This window comes from Chiloscyllium plagiosum, chromosome 10, assembly GCF_004010195.1.
Source record: "Chiloscyllium plagiosum isolate BGI_BamShark_2017 chromosome 10, ASM401019v2, whole genome shotgun sequence".
NCBI lineage: Eukaryota > Metazoa > Chordata > Chondrichthyes > Orectolobiformes > Hemiscylliidae > Chiloscyllium > Chiloscyllium plagiosum.
The window spans coordinates 29697874-29713570 of NC_057719.1; the positions used below are offsets into that span (position 1 = coordinate 29697874).

The following is a 15697-nucleotide window of genomic DNA, read 5'->3' on the forward strand; positions in this document are numbered from 1 at the left end:
AAAGTTGCCCCTTAGGTCTCTTTTATATCTTTCCCCTCTCACCCTAAACCTATGTTCTGGACAGGATGGTAGGATCTGGATGAGGTGGGGGGGAGGGGAGATCAGGAAACTGGTGAAATCAATGTTGCAATAATACTTATGGTATTAGAGTGGACAAATCAAAGCAATTTTCAGCCAATAGAATACTTCCTAAGTGTCATAATGTAGGAAATGTGGCAGGCAGTTTACATACAGCTAGCCTCCAACATATAGCAACGAGATATTGCCTGGATAACTTTTCTCTGCAATATCGACAGAGGGATGAATGTTGACCAGAGCAATTACCTGGTTCTTTATAGCACCAAAAGATCTTTTATGTTAACCTCAGAATCCCAAGCATTTCAGATATCCACCTATTTTGAAAAACGTACTTTTCCGCTGTCATCCAGAAAGCCCTCCACCTCACCACTCCATTCCCCATCGCACTGCTCTAAACCACCCCTTTCTAAATGCAATAAAGACAGAGTCTCACTTGTCCTCACTTAACACCCTACCAATCTCTGCTTCCAACCCATCATCCTTAAGCACTTCCGCCAACTCCAACTAGACCCCACCACTTCTTCCCTTTCACACTCTTCTCTGCCTTCCACAAGGACCGTTCCCTTTGCCAAGCCTTGGTTTACGCCACTCTCCCCAACAACCCTCCAAACCCCCAGGTACCTTCCCATGCAACCGGAAAAGATGCAAACCTATGGCACACCATCCCCCTATCTCCATCCAGGGCCCCAAACAGTCCTTCTAGGTGAGACAGAGGTTCACCGTTCCCTCCTTGAACCCAATTTATTGTATGCAGTGCTCCCAATATGGTCTTCTGTACACTGGGAAGACCAAACATAAACTAAGAGAACATTTCACTGAGCATCTCAGTCAGGTTCGCAGGGGCCGATGGGGCCTCACAGTAACCGCCCATTTTAAATTCCCCCTGCCACTCTCTTTCCGACATGACCATCCTTGACCTCCTCCATTGCCACAATGAATCAAATCGTAAATTGGAGGAACAACACTCATCTTCCACTTGGACACCCTACAGCCCAGATGACTCAACATAGAGTTCTCCAATTTCAAATTACCTCCCTTTCCATCCACCGACTCCCTTCACAGCCCCTCCTCTCTTTTCCATACCTCTCAGCCACCTACCAGATTCATGCCTCCCATTGACCAATCAGACCGTACCCTTTACTTGAGTTCACCTATCCCCTTCTCAACACCCTTCATCCCACCCCCTTTATCTGCAGCTCCCTTTACATCCACCCTAGTCCTGAAGAAGGGTTACACCTGAAAAGTCGACTTCTTCATTTTCTGACCTTGCCTGGCTTTTTGCGTTCACCCAGGCTCCTGCTTGTCTGCCCTGAATTCCAACATTTTGTTTTGTTTGCCTCCAACCCCAGAATGCCGACAGGGCCTCAGTTTAATATCTCTTATGAAAGGTGATACTTGCAACAATGTAGCACTACCACAGCATCACTCTGGATTATCAGTCTAGGTCTTTGTGCTCAAGTCTCTGGAGTGGGACCTACAACCAGAGGTAAACTTGCTGCTAATGAACCACAGCTGAATGTAGTAGTAGTAGCGCTGATCTGTCTGGCAGGCTTCACAAAAGGTGCATGGTGCAATGACTGAAGACAACATATTACTTTGTATGCTCCATATAAAAAGCCTGGTATATCTGTTCAGTAAAAGGATTCCACTCCTTCAAAGTACAACTGGTTTCAAATCTCCCCAGCAGCCATCACAACACTTACATTCATGCCACAAGTAACATCATGAAATAAACAAACAATCGACATGATACAAGTAATGCTTTTGCTTCCTACGCAGTTTTGGAGGAGCTTTGCTGTAACATTCTTACCACATCTTCAAGCTTCATCATGGGGTGGTAGGGACAACATGCATACTGCATTTAGTGGGTAAGAATTGGGCTTGCTTTAGATGTGCTGGAAAATGGGGTTAGAATAGTTAAATTCTTCAAAGTTTGTGCGAAGATTTGTAGCTCGGGTGCTCGTTGTTATGGTTCTGTTCGCCGAGCTGGAAGTTTTTGTTGCAAACGTTTCGTCCCCTGGCTAGGCGACATCATCAGTGCTTGGGAGCCTCCTGCGAAGCACTTCTTTGATGTTTCCTCCGGTGTTTATAGTGGTAAATTCTTGTTTGTGACTGGCACAGACTTGATAGGTTGAAGGGATTTTTCTGTGCTGTGGACGTCTGCTTCTATGTATTGGATAAAGTCTAGACTTCTATTGGAATGTATGGATAGCTGCTAAGTTTTGGATTCACCTTACTGTCAAATATGAAAATGTTACTAAGTACATTAGGTTCTTTCAGAGTCTACTTTTTCTTTCATTTTATTTTCTTTAACCATAGACTTATTCAAAGATCGCTAACTATTTTTGGAAAGCAAATCTAGTGCAATATACTATTTGTTACCTGTATCATTTGCACATCTGGTGTTCACTTTTCGAGGTCTGTAGACAGAATTTGCGTTTGGATACTTCAACTGTTCAACAGGTTCTGAATCGATGGCCTGAACACTATGACCAAGGAAAACTTTGGCAATAATGAGCTGACCTAAAAACAAAGTTGAATGGTTTATTGCAATGTTTTCTGAAATTGAATTTTTGAATTCATTCAAACCTGACATGGAAGATATGTAATATAGCAATAGTGTGGAGGAAGATGACAAGTTGACCTGATGCATCCCCCCAATTTCTGCCAATAGACAAGATGTTTTGATTTTCCCAGTCAGAAAGCAATTTATGCAATGACCTGAGGGAGGTAAAGAATCACAGAGAATGGAAAGAAATAAATTCATCCGTAACTTACATAGCTGACAATATCAATCTAACTTACTGTACATTATATTATTCAAAACCAATCAATTGCACTTCAAAGATTACATTTCGATGATCTCAACATGGGAATAACCATTATATTTCACATATCAGTGACAACCACATACACTTATCTACTGAACATTCACCCAGTTTTGATATAAATTTCATTTACATAATTTTCCTAATTTTTCTTAAACTTGGCTTCAATGTTTTGAATCTTTGCTGAAATGCTGCTCAGAAGTGCCCATTTTGTATAGTAGTCAAGTGTTACAATTTATATAAAGTCTTCAACACAATGTCACTCAGCTTCTTTACTAGTTTTATGTCTTTCCTGAATACCACATACCCTTCAATATCCAGATTCCAAGCTAGGCCATTCTGCAGCCTTGTGTCAGTTACGGTCACTAGATTGTACTGATTAATTTTAATTGTGAAAGTTCATCGGTTTCGCTTCAAATGCTACACCCATTCAAATACAAAGCCTCAAGTTTCGTCCTTTAATTGTTTTTGTAATTTCCAGTCGTATCTGTGGATGTTCTCTTAGAGGTGCAGTCTCTGTCCCTTCCTGTCATTGTCTGTTTACCATTATGCATTTGCCCCACTCTTTGATTCACCACAATATTCCAAGTTTGATCCCTTGACCCTACTATTTAGTTTAGAATCCATTTCCCTAGTTTACGTGGTTTGCAAGAACACCACTTCCAGTACAATTCCGGAGTAGACCTTCTCACCAATACAGATCCCACTTTCTCCGGCATTGCTGCTCGTGCTCCAGGAACCAGAATCTACTTCCCCCATACTGGTCTTTCAGCCATACATTCATCTCACTAACTTTGTCAACCATATGTCAATTTCCCATGGCTCAGGTAATAATCCAGCTATTACTTTGAGATTTTACTTCTTAATTTGATGCAGGTCAGTCTTCCCATTCTGCTTCACTGTAGTGAGTGCAGACTACTCTTTCCCCCACTTATATTCATGGTTCATCATTGTATGGTGCATGCATCACAATGTAATATTTAAAGGGGTTTGTGTTGGAAAGTAGGAGGATGCAAATTCAATGGGTTGCACGGCCTCCTCCTGCGTTGTACTATTTTATGATTCTGTGAAACTGCACTTTTGGTAGAGTCCAACATGGTATATTATCTTTCATTTATAGTTTCAAATAATACAGTTATGCCAACTCAATTCTTAAGAAATAATACAAGCACTCCCAAGAGAACAAAAATCTAATAATTAATACACATAATTTAATTAATTTACCATATCTAAAAGGTATTGCATCAAATACATTGGTGTTCTGGACTTTAGCTTGTTGCTGCAGGTAATCAATTCTGGGTTGTTCACATAGGCTCATACTATTACAGAGAGGGACTGCCTCATCACGACCTTGAAGCTAAGAAAATGAACAAAAATACGTGGATCAGTTACATTTGTTTTGTGAGAAGCCTGTAAATTGGTGTTTAACATTAATGACAAACTGTTCTCTATCAGTTGTGCAACTGTATAACAGTAAATGATCTATCTATACACATTTGAATAAAGTCCATGAAATATTACCTAGTAAAAAATTAGAGCAGCGACACTTCTGTAATTCAGATTATATGCTAAAGCAAGGTTCCCCATTTCAAACATAAATGTCCAGGATGTAGAAGGGAGCATCCATCAGCATCAACAGCAGTCCCTTGCAGACATGGATGACTGTCTTCAACTCGCAGGGGGAGTCTGCAGGTGACTCTGCCTGATACGGCTAACACAGGTTCTGTTACACTTGGGGCAGGTGGTGGTCACAGGAAGGGGGTGGATGGGGCATGATGTGACAGCAAGGTGTTTTTGACTGGCTTCCATTTTATCTGATGGCAAGTCTTGTGCTTGACACTTTCCAGATCCTCCTCCACCACTTTGGATAGTCTTGCGCCAGTGATTCCCACGTGTCTGTGGGAATATTGCGCTTCGCCAATGAGGCCCTGAGAGTATCACTGAAGCACTTCTTCTGATCACCTAGGATTTGACTGCTGTTTCAAAGCTGTGAGAACAGCACCTGCTTGGGAAACCTCAAGTCAGTCATGCTGTTGATATGCCCAGCCTGTCATATCCGACCAAGGATGGTCAATGCCTCAATGCTGTGATGTTGGCCTGGTTGAGGACATTATTGGAGCAGTAAGAGGATGAAACCCTGAATTAGGCAGTAATTGTCTAAACATGGGCCTCTACCTGGCTATCGGTTAGGGACCCACTCAACACTTTACCCACCGCCTGCAAAATTGTGGTGGGATGGGGTGGGTGGGCTAGTGGTGGACATGCCTTAATTTATGGTCTACTCACTTTGTTTCATGTTTATGGGTATCCTAAATAATTGAGTCCACAGAAATGCTTATGAGGCTGGTTAAGAGCTACAATCATACCTGCTGGGAATTTTGGTCAAGCTAGTTTAACTCTGACCTCAGTTAAAACTATAGCCAGGACATGTGGTGAGCTGTTCTGTAATCTGTGACCTGAAGTTTCCCATGTTGTCCAAATAAGGCAAGTGTCATGGTATCTCTAGACATACAGGCACCACGAGTACTTTTTGTGGAGTATGGCATGTCACAGTTAATGGCTTGGTCACAATATTTGGGAGCTGTCTATTGGTAAATGTCATTGGCTGGTAAGGAAAGGATCACATTTTCAGATAAATTAACAGAACAAAGACGTTTTTTCTCAGAGAGAGAGAGAGAGACAGACAGAGACAGAAGCAGCAGCTTCAAGATCGCAGCAGCTTCGAGATCACATTGGAAAAGCACATACTTTGAAATTACTTTCAGAGAGAACAAAGAATCATTAGGCCTTCACCAAAACCACGTTAGCTACTTTACTCTGTTATGAAGTTGAAGGCGTTTACTATACCTTTAAGAGAGTGAATGCTGTTTTGCACTGAGAGCTTACAAGCACCTGTCATGTGACTAGCTAGCAGTCTCAGAGTGTACTGGAAAATTGAAAATATGTAACATTTGGCTGTGAAATAGATACAGGAGTTGGTTGCTGTTTTGACAACAATCCAAATTTAATCAGTTTAAATTAGGCCTCAGGATACTAAAACCCAAATGAGTTTGAATTTATTGTTTTTGCCAACATCAAACCGACGAGAAGATCCGATGTTGGGGGTATACAAAGCAGGCATTTGAAGGTCAGACAGAATAACTGCCATCGAGAGAATAACTGCCATTAAAACACTCTTTCAAATATACCTTTTCATACGAAACATCTTTACAGTAAAAAGAAAGACAATGACCCAGGGAGCTCTTCGGCTGAAAGAAGAAAGACACCAATGATGACAGTCACTGTATGGTTTTGAAATTAAGTTGATGTAATTTTAATAAGAGTTTATTGCAACAATATATCGTTAGAGTTGGAGGCAGATAATAAACCGTTAAGAGAAAGGGGGGCTTAGAACTGTGAATAGTCGTTTTTTAATGTTCACTTTCACAGTTAAAGAATAAATTAATATCATTTTTGTTAAATAGTGGAATTTGGGAATTCTCTGTCACTCATATTTTAACAGAGTACGAGGCGAGGTGAGCTTTTCAGGTCGATTAACAGAGGAATTCACTACCGTGTTGTAACAACTCGAATCAGGGTAGTATGGTTAAATGCGAATTAGAGAAAGTAAGGTAAAGTGAAGTTTAATGAAATGAGTTACAGTTAAAAGTTAGGTTAGATGAAATAAGAAGTAAATGTTACAATGAATATATATTTTATATTAAATATTGGTACTTAGTGAATTAAAATAAAGAAGAGTTTGTTTAATTCAGTTCTGAATCGGTTCCCTGCCTTTTGTCTGTCACACAAACGAATACCTAGGTAAAAGGTTTGAGTACTACTTTTTGTGCAATACCATGGACATCACCGAAATGCCACTATCCTGTTAACTAAGTTGTACCTTGTTATGAATGAAGCAGGGATGAATTGATAAATTGAAAGTATTGAAAAACCAGTGAATTCCCTGGGATGAATGTAACAAATCTCTATGCACTGAGTATGAGATGAGATTTTTGCAGCATTCAGAGGGAATCAGTAAGAAGTACCTTTGGCAATCTTGCATCATGATTTTGCGTATATTCTATTATAATATGTAGGTGGTTAAAAACTAGGTTCATTCATGGTTCTTAAACAGCTCTTAAATAGATATTAATTCTCAACAGGCATCAGCTGAAGACATCAACAATCTTCTCAAAGACAAAGCAACATGCCAAGACTGTAGGAAGGTGGATGACAGGAACCTTGTCAATTGTGAATTAACTACATCAGACAAAATCATCATAAAATTCAATAGCTTGTGGGCTTAAAGTTGAGTATGATGCCAACACATTGCTCAGTGTTCAAATGGCAATCCAAAGGATGAAGACTAATAAGGAATGGAGTCTGACTAAAACATCTACAAACTTGTGGTATATATGCAGCATACTGTCCAGTCAACATGCTATTATATGAGAACTCAGCATTGAGTCTGAAAATGAAATATTAATTCTATGAGTCATTCTGAAAGAAAGAAACAAGGAAGAGAAGTTGGCTAAATGGGTTAGAAAGATTACACCAAAAGATTTGACATTAAATACTAGTCATTGCTTGCCTAAAGTATGACAAGCCTACAACAAATCTACATTTCACTAATGCACAAAAACCTCAACAAGGAACTTTAATCAATTGTGATCAACAGAAGTAGTAAAAGATTGCATTAGCTCAAATTAAGTGACTCATAAGGCTTTCAGAAGAAGTGATAAACTGGATGTTTGAGAATTACTTAGAATCTAGAAACATAGCTAAAACAAAAATCTGATTAAAGAAAGAGAAAAGATAATGTATACAGAAGTTAGCAAGAAACACAAAAGAAGACTATAAAAGATTCTTTAGGTAAGTGAAAGGAAAAAGAGGAGCAAGGACAAATATGAGTCCATTATGAGGAAGGGCATATTCTAAAATCTTCTCTCCAGAGAACAAAGGCTTCAAATCGATAGAATTGCTGTTGTCACCACCGATCTACATGGCAAAGAGATTTAGGTCACATATCAAAAGGCACTTAATGGCACTGGTGGTGCTGCATGAAAATACTTAAATTGATGCAAACTCCAGTGTCCTCACCAAAGCCAATTGCCGGCATTGCAACCATCAGAAAAAAAATCAACTCTGCTGGTCTGGACACTGTACATGGAAGAAAAAATAACCAGCTTCCAAAACAAGTGCTTTGCTGACAATCTAAGGATGGCATCTGATCTCATGGAGGATAAAGAAAACATTTCAAGGACATTCTGAAGATTTGCTCAAATAGGGGACAAATTAACATGGTGTCTGGAGGAACTTTTACAACATGTGTTGATGCCTCATCAAACAAGCTGTAACACAATTCGACCTATCACAAATTTTTCCTCAGGACAACACCCGTCCTCTATTCAAAGATCTGTGGCTCCAGGATTGGCCTGCTGAGTCACAAGAGGTTACAAAACTCAAAACCTAGCAGACATCACTCTCATTTCGAGGGAGTGTCACAAAGCTAGTCCCTTGGCTCAAGGATACTCTGTCCTTGAGTTTTTTCAGAGGGGTAATAAACCTGGCCAGGCTCTGACCAGTCTGGTTTGGTACAGAAATGAAAAGGATTTTGAGAGGCCTTTTTGTTTATATGTAAACAGATGAGACTTCAGGCCAAAATGCCCATGTTTTGTAAGTGACCTGTATAATGAAAGGGGAGTGGTCAGCTCTCTAGCTGAGCAGTTTAGTTCAGTCCTGAACTGGTGAGGAGTTTAAAAGTGAGCTGTGAAAAATCCCTCTCTCTCTCTTTCTGCCCTTCAAATTCAACCTATAAGCATGTGTTCCATTTATACTGGTTATTAAAAGGAGTTTGTTTAAATGGACTGTTGTATATATTCGGAACAACATAATTAAATCTATTTTGGATAGACTGAGGTTTCTACAGGGTACTTCATTATTTTCTTTGCGTTTCATTGTGTAATGTTGTGAATAAACTTTTGTCTGTTTTAAACCTGGTAGTCAACCTCGCTAATTTAATCTGAATAATTTTCACTGTCGCTTACCGAAACAAATTGCAAAGTTATGGTCTGGGCTGCCTGCTTAAGAATGTTTTGAGTGGTGTTCATAACAGGAGTGACAACGATTATGATGAATGTACCATGCCAAAGCTAGATAGGTAACACACCCCTTTTTGAGAATGACGTGCACAAATTATTTTCATAGATACATAGGAGTTAAGAGTATGAGGCGACTCTTTGAACCTGCTCCACCAATCATCACGATCGTGGCTGATAATCCAACTCAATAGCTAAACTCTGCTTTCTGCCCGTCTCCTTTGATCCCATTTGCCCTAAGTGCTATATCTAGCTGCCTCTTGAATACATTCAATGTTTTGGAATCAACTGGATAATGAATTTCACAGGCTCACCACTTTTTGGGTGAAGAAATGTCTTCTCACCTCCATTCTAAATAGTCTACCCTGAATCTCAGACTGTGACCCTTGGTTTTGGATACACCCACCAATGGGAACATCCTCTCTGCATCTACCCTACACAGTTCTGAGAGAATTTTATAAGTCTCTATGAGACCTACCCATTCCCCCTCCATTTGTCTGAACTCCAGTGAAAACAATTCCAACCTAGTCAATCTCTCCTCATAGTCAGTCCTGCTATCCCCAGAATCAGCCTGGCAAAGCTTTGCTGCATTCTTCTTCAGTAAAGAAGACCAAAACTGCACACAATTCTGTGGTCAGTAATTGCGGAGTTTGTTACCACACTTTTGGAATGAGAAAAAGTCCCATTCAATTATGGAACCAATGTTTATTCTCGAACACAATTAATATTTTGGCACTGAAAATTAACTAAAACAAAACTATTGTTATTGCGGAGAGAGAAAATACTTTTCTGCACTATAATACTTTGTTGAGAGTACAGTGTCATAGGAAAGCCTTCACAGTTTTTTGGGGACAACCTATTTTATAATATTGGAGCAAACAAGTGGTCTTAAGACATCTGCTGTTTTACATTAAAATAAAACCCTTTCATCATGTAGGAAAATACAGTTTTTATAAAAACATACACAGAGAACATGAATCTCTCATGTGGAACTCAGCAAAAATACAATCTATTGTAATCTCTGTCACAAATATACTTGAGCACTAGCTTATTGGAATCTTATTTAGGTAAACCAGAAATGTTGCTGCAATTCCTAATCAATATAAGAAGCATATTAGATGACGTAGCAACACTAAGGGCCAAATTTCTGTAGAGACCTTTATAAAATGGCAGATCATTGAGTTTTAACAGATAATAAAGGATTAGCTGCCTTTGATGCAGTTACTGAATAGAAATTTGTTTGTTTTTATACCAGATTACAAATGGATTTAAACATGCTGAATGAGTTTCATGAATGAAAGTCATTTTCTCTATCAAATTTGTATGAGCTAAAGCTCTAGCAGGTGGTTAACAACTTGTTCTCATCTCACATGACTCCTGAAGTTTGCCCTACATGAAGTTTGGGTGTATGACTATGGAGATAGAGGGGCAGCATACAAAGTGGCAACTGGGATTTGAAAGAACATAGGATACAGGTGGTGCTGAAGAGATGTGAATGGTGAGTGGTAGAAGACTGAGGATCTGTTCAAAAAACTGAGATGAAGTCCCAGTAAACTGAGGCAGGCTTTCCAATCCTTCTGTCACAATTAGATCTCTCTCCCTCCACCAACTCAACCCCAAACCCACCTCCAGAGAAGGAACTGGATATGACAGAACCCTTTATATCAAAGTGAGTCTGCCAAATTGGGAAATTTTCTGACTTGAGCTATTACTGAAATCCAGAATTAAGTTGCAAAATATGGGAAACACTCATCATTGGTTTCCTCCAGTTTCATGTTCTAATTCAAATAATTGATAAGTCCCTTCACTTAGCGATTACTTCATCAAAAGGTACATAGTCATTCATCTATGTTGTATGTATAAGTTCATCTATGTCATCAAAGAATGCTCCTTACATCAAAATACATAAGACAAAGTCACAACTTATTAATACTTAATATAAGTCAATTCAACTGTGCTCACACTCAATGGAACTTCCAGAAATGCATGGCCAACATTCTGCTTCTCTAAGGAAAATGATGCAACAAAAAAAAAGAATATTTTCAAAGAAACAACTCAATAACATGTGACGATCCCCAATCAAACAAATGATATACTTAAAAGTTAGATTGAACCTGATCAATTGAAGATACATGTAGATCAGAGGTTTAGCCATATACAAAGCTGGGAAGAAAAAATGAGGGCAATTGTGGCATTTTTGTTGAGAGGAAAAAAAAGAACAATGTCAAATATGTTGGGAATGGATATACATTTCTATTTACCCTCCCACTACATAAACTTATAAAAAGACAATTGAAGTGAGCTAATGTAGCAAGAAGTTACTTAAACCTACCTACTAACCAAATTAATCTAGAGTTCGCAATTTATCATTAATGAACATTTTCATCTGGGTGGAAATTTGCAAATGACATCCTTCCACACTACTCCCTCCACACAGTACTGACTAAGCTAGATAATTAAGAGGAAAAATTAGGCAGGAATTGTGAAAAAGAAAAGAATGTAAGAAATAGAAGCAAAAGGACATTATTATTCTTATCCTGCTCCTTTATCCTGATACTATGGCTTCTAGTTCTAGATTTTCCAGCCAGAGAGAATCATACTCCCAGATTCTATCCTGTCAGTACCTTACAGATATTTTCCTGTTCACACTTCTAGAGCAGCAGGTGAGACTTGAAACGAGGCCTCCTGGTCCAGACATGGCCACATCTCAACCATGCCACAAGAACACTTACAGAACCTCTCAAATATTTTCTAATTAACCAGCTTAGAGACATTATTAAACACTTCTAAAGCAATGGGATTTGTCTGAAACCGGTACACTACCACTGCACCACAAGAGCCACAGGTTCTCTCTGAATGCCAAAAGTTGAAACAGATCATCTATCATTCTTTTAAATCTAAAGATAGAGGCCTGTTCTACTCAATCTCTAAAACTGTACTGACAATTTGAAATTGAAAGTAGTATGACAGTAGCAACAATATAATTTTGGTAAGTATATGTTAACTCATTTCAAATACCTTGAATATATTTCGTCCTTGCTATAACTTAATTTTCTATATCCCAAAATGTGTCAATTCCTTGATATGGAATACTACGGAAATTAATGTTGCAAACAAGAAAATATCATATATAGCCCTGAGATAATCATGATAGAATAGCTCTAAAATACATAAACATGACTATTGTCTCATATCTCCTTATTCTGCAGCATCAGAAAAAAGATTATACTCTTGTATGAGAATAATGAAACAAATATGAGAGGGAACAGATAGAACCAAGAAAATAATAAAGTTGCTATATTACAATAGAAAGAACATGTCTGATTATATAAAAACCGAAAGAACTGTGGATGCTGAAAATCAGAGACAAAATTAGAAATTAGAATAGGAAAATCTCAGCGGGTCTGGCAGCATCTGTGGAGAGAAATCAAAGTTAATGCTTCAGGTTGAGTGATCCATCTCAGAATGCTTGTTCAAATAATTTTCTTTTTTAACACATAAATGCACAATATTAGTGAAGAAAAATGTTTGCTTTAAAATTTATTCAAGGACATGGACATTGTTGGCTAGGTCAGAATTTATTATCCCATATCCAAATACCCACTGGGCTATTAAGAGCCAACCACATCCTTGTGGACCAGATAAGACTTCCTTCCCAAAGGACATTAGTGAACCAGATTGGTTTTTGCAACAATCAATGGTAGTTACATGGTTGGATTAAAATTTCATCTTCTGGTCTGGTGGGATTTGAACTCATGTCTCCAAAAATTCACCCAACATTACCACAGTGTCACCACTTCGACTTTATCTGTGCCAAGGAATCAGTACAACATATATTTTATAAAAGAATGGAAAATTAAAAATGATGCAAGTTAACAGGTATAATTCCCTTTCAAATTAGGATTTTTCCATACAAAAGTATTGTTACTGAATTTTTAGGTACGTACCCGATAAACATCTGCTTTTTTGAAACCACCCTCAAGAATCTGGAGAATTTCATTCTTTTCAGTAGATAATTTGGGATCATATATGTAAAATAGGTATTCCAACATCTTACTGTAGTTTCTAAAAGAGGATAGAAATTGTTGATTTCAGTACAGTATTTATCTGATAAGGCAAAATTAATCAGTAACTATGCAAGATGTTGCAAATCTAACTTTAGATATTTCTAAGCTGTTGTAAGGTCTAAATATATTTTATATGAAATATTAACTGGAAACAGAAGTTTAGACTGTGTTGCAAAGAAGGACCAATTGTATTAATTCATTTTATATTCATATTAACACTGCTCAAAAACATGCTGTTTCAGAGGTCACAAAATCTGGGAACATTGGTTTGAGGCTCAGAATACATAAAAACCCTTCTGTACAATGTATGAGTAATCCCAGAGAATGTTGGTGTTAATCCAGGGATGTGAAAAGAGTGGCCTAGAGATTTATGAGAATAGTTTGTGATGTACTGATATCTGGAGAAAGGATCCTCAGGATTGGGGGGAGGGGAAGTAAAGTTAAGGAGCACTGGGGAGGAGTTTCTGGCAGTAACGAGTCAAGCATGTGAAAGCACACTCAGAAAAAACCAACTGCCTTCGGGTCTTGGATCATCTGACCTGCTATACCACCTTCTCAGCCTCTTCTCTGACACACTCATGGACCTAGAGGCATCATGCAATGCTCTTTGGTTGCTGGTTCATGCATTTAGCTTCACGTTTTAAAAAATATATTCTACCTATTTATCTACAATCTATTTCTATGTACATGTGTGATCTTTAATAGGAGTATATTTCCAGAAAGAAACACAAATTACTGGATATCTACAAATTAAAACATTCATGGTATATATTTCCACTTTTTGACTCTCTGCTGCTAGAAGGATAACAGTACATGTGGGCAAATATAGAGTTTCAAATTCTTTTATCAATCACTCATCAACTTGAAACAGATATTATTCTGCATCCCTTGCTGTCACTGAGGCAACTTTGTGAAGCTCCCTATCCAATGCCATTGCCACAAAAATTTAAATACAGAGAGTTGCATAGGGCAAATACGAGACTCTTAGGGCAACAAAGTAACAAAGCCTGGTTAACTTCTCAAAATCAAATTTCTTAAGCTCATAGACGCCATTTTAACACTGCCAACAGAGCCAGGAAGAGAAATCATGAGTCCTGATGTTTGTCCTATTTCTGGGCCCCTTAATAACTTCCCCCTGTGCTGAGAATCGGGAACCACAGTCACAGCAGAGATGAACTGTTTAATACAGATTAAGCAAAATTTCTTGGCTTTTGAACTTTATGCCTCTATTTATAAAACTATTCAAAGGCTCAGGTTTCAGTATGACATAAAAATACTGCTTTGCCAGACAGTAATACAAAACTTGATCAATTTTATTATGTAACAACTTGTTTCTTTGAATATGGTCTCATGCGATATCTGGACAACATCCAAAAGACTTGAGCATTGCAAGCACCGTAAACATCAATTCCGTGCACAAATGAGAATACCTTGAACGAATAGTGACATATTTTAAGAATTGGTTTAACTTGCAAGTGACAAAACTTCCAGTAACTTAACACTGACCAATTCACCTGCAATATTTGCATCCACACAAGTGGATTTTGTTAACAAAAATAATTACACATTGAATTGAGTGATAAATATTTTCTAATTTTAAATTGAAACTAGCTACACTTACAAGTGCCCAGCATGGAGCACACAACAGGAGAGCAAAGTAATGCGAATTCTGGAAATCTGAAACATAAGCAGAAAATGCTTGAAATGCTCTACAAGCCAGGCACATTTATAGAAAGAGAAACAGAATGAACACTTTGGATTCACAATTGTCACTAATTTTTATGATCACTGACCTCTGTATCTCCCTGTACATATACTGCCACAGATTTGCATCACACCTATATTTACTGGAGCAAAATCAGGCCTCTTTACCAACACTGCTAAAAGCAGTAGTCATATGAGCTTCTCATTGTCCTCAGCACCACACTGAACAAGATAAGGTATGAATAAAACATAACAAATTACTGACCCAAAAAAGTCTAAATAATACATTGAAGACTTAAAAAAATAAATAATAAAATATAAGAATTGTAAAATACCAGGTTGCAGAGCTAACTAATGGCAGCTTTTTGATGTTTTCATTTAAGAAATAGAGCTAGAGAGAGATATAGGCAAGGTTTCAAGTCTGAGTCATGAAGGAACATTCCTTTTCATTCTGTTCTATGCATGAGAGACTTGGACTGTATATTAGCATCATTTCAGGAAGCTCAACCACTTTTATTGAACCTTCCTTTGGAAGCTTCAAAAGATCAGATAACGGACAGAATACCAGATAATGAGGTACTCACACAAGCAGGTATGCCAAGCATCCTCACCAAATTGAGACAATCACAACCAAGTTAGGCTGGTCATGTAACCAAATGCCTAGCACTTAAAGCAAGTCTTCTATGGTTGGCTAGAGTCTGGGGTGCATTGTCATGGCACTAAATGGAAGTGCTACAAGCATACGTTGAAGAATTCACTTGTGAGCTTTGATACAACTTCAAGACCAAGGTGAAGCAATCCCAGGATTGCTATGCTTGGCATCAACAAATAAAAACTATGGAGCTTGCGGGGCTCAAGGGTGGAGGAGCGGGAAGTGGAGGAGATGCGGTGGAGAGCATCGTTGACCACATCTGGGGGGACATTGCGGTCTTTGAAGAAGGAG

The 15697-nt window shown here is 38.4% G+C and overlaps 1 protein-coding gene across 1 annotated transcript in view; it reads right to left on the reverse strand.

Moving 5' to 3' along the window:
- The window catches only part of lrrc9 (leucine rich repeat containing 9), a 235868-nt gene that overhangs the window by 134400 nt on the left and 85771 nt on the right, over positions 1–15697 (reverse strand). Inside the window, exons 13-15 of the mRNA XM_043697264.1 lie at positions 12931–13048; positions 4131–4263; positions 2461–2601 (exon numbers count right to left, since the gene is read on the reverse strand). Of these exons, the coding sequence (XP_043553199.1) occupies positions 2461–2601; positions 4131–4263; positions 12931–13048 (392 nt within the window). The remainder of the gene's footprint in view (positions 1–2460; positions 2602–4130; positions 4264–12930; positions 13049–15697) is intronic.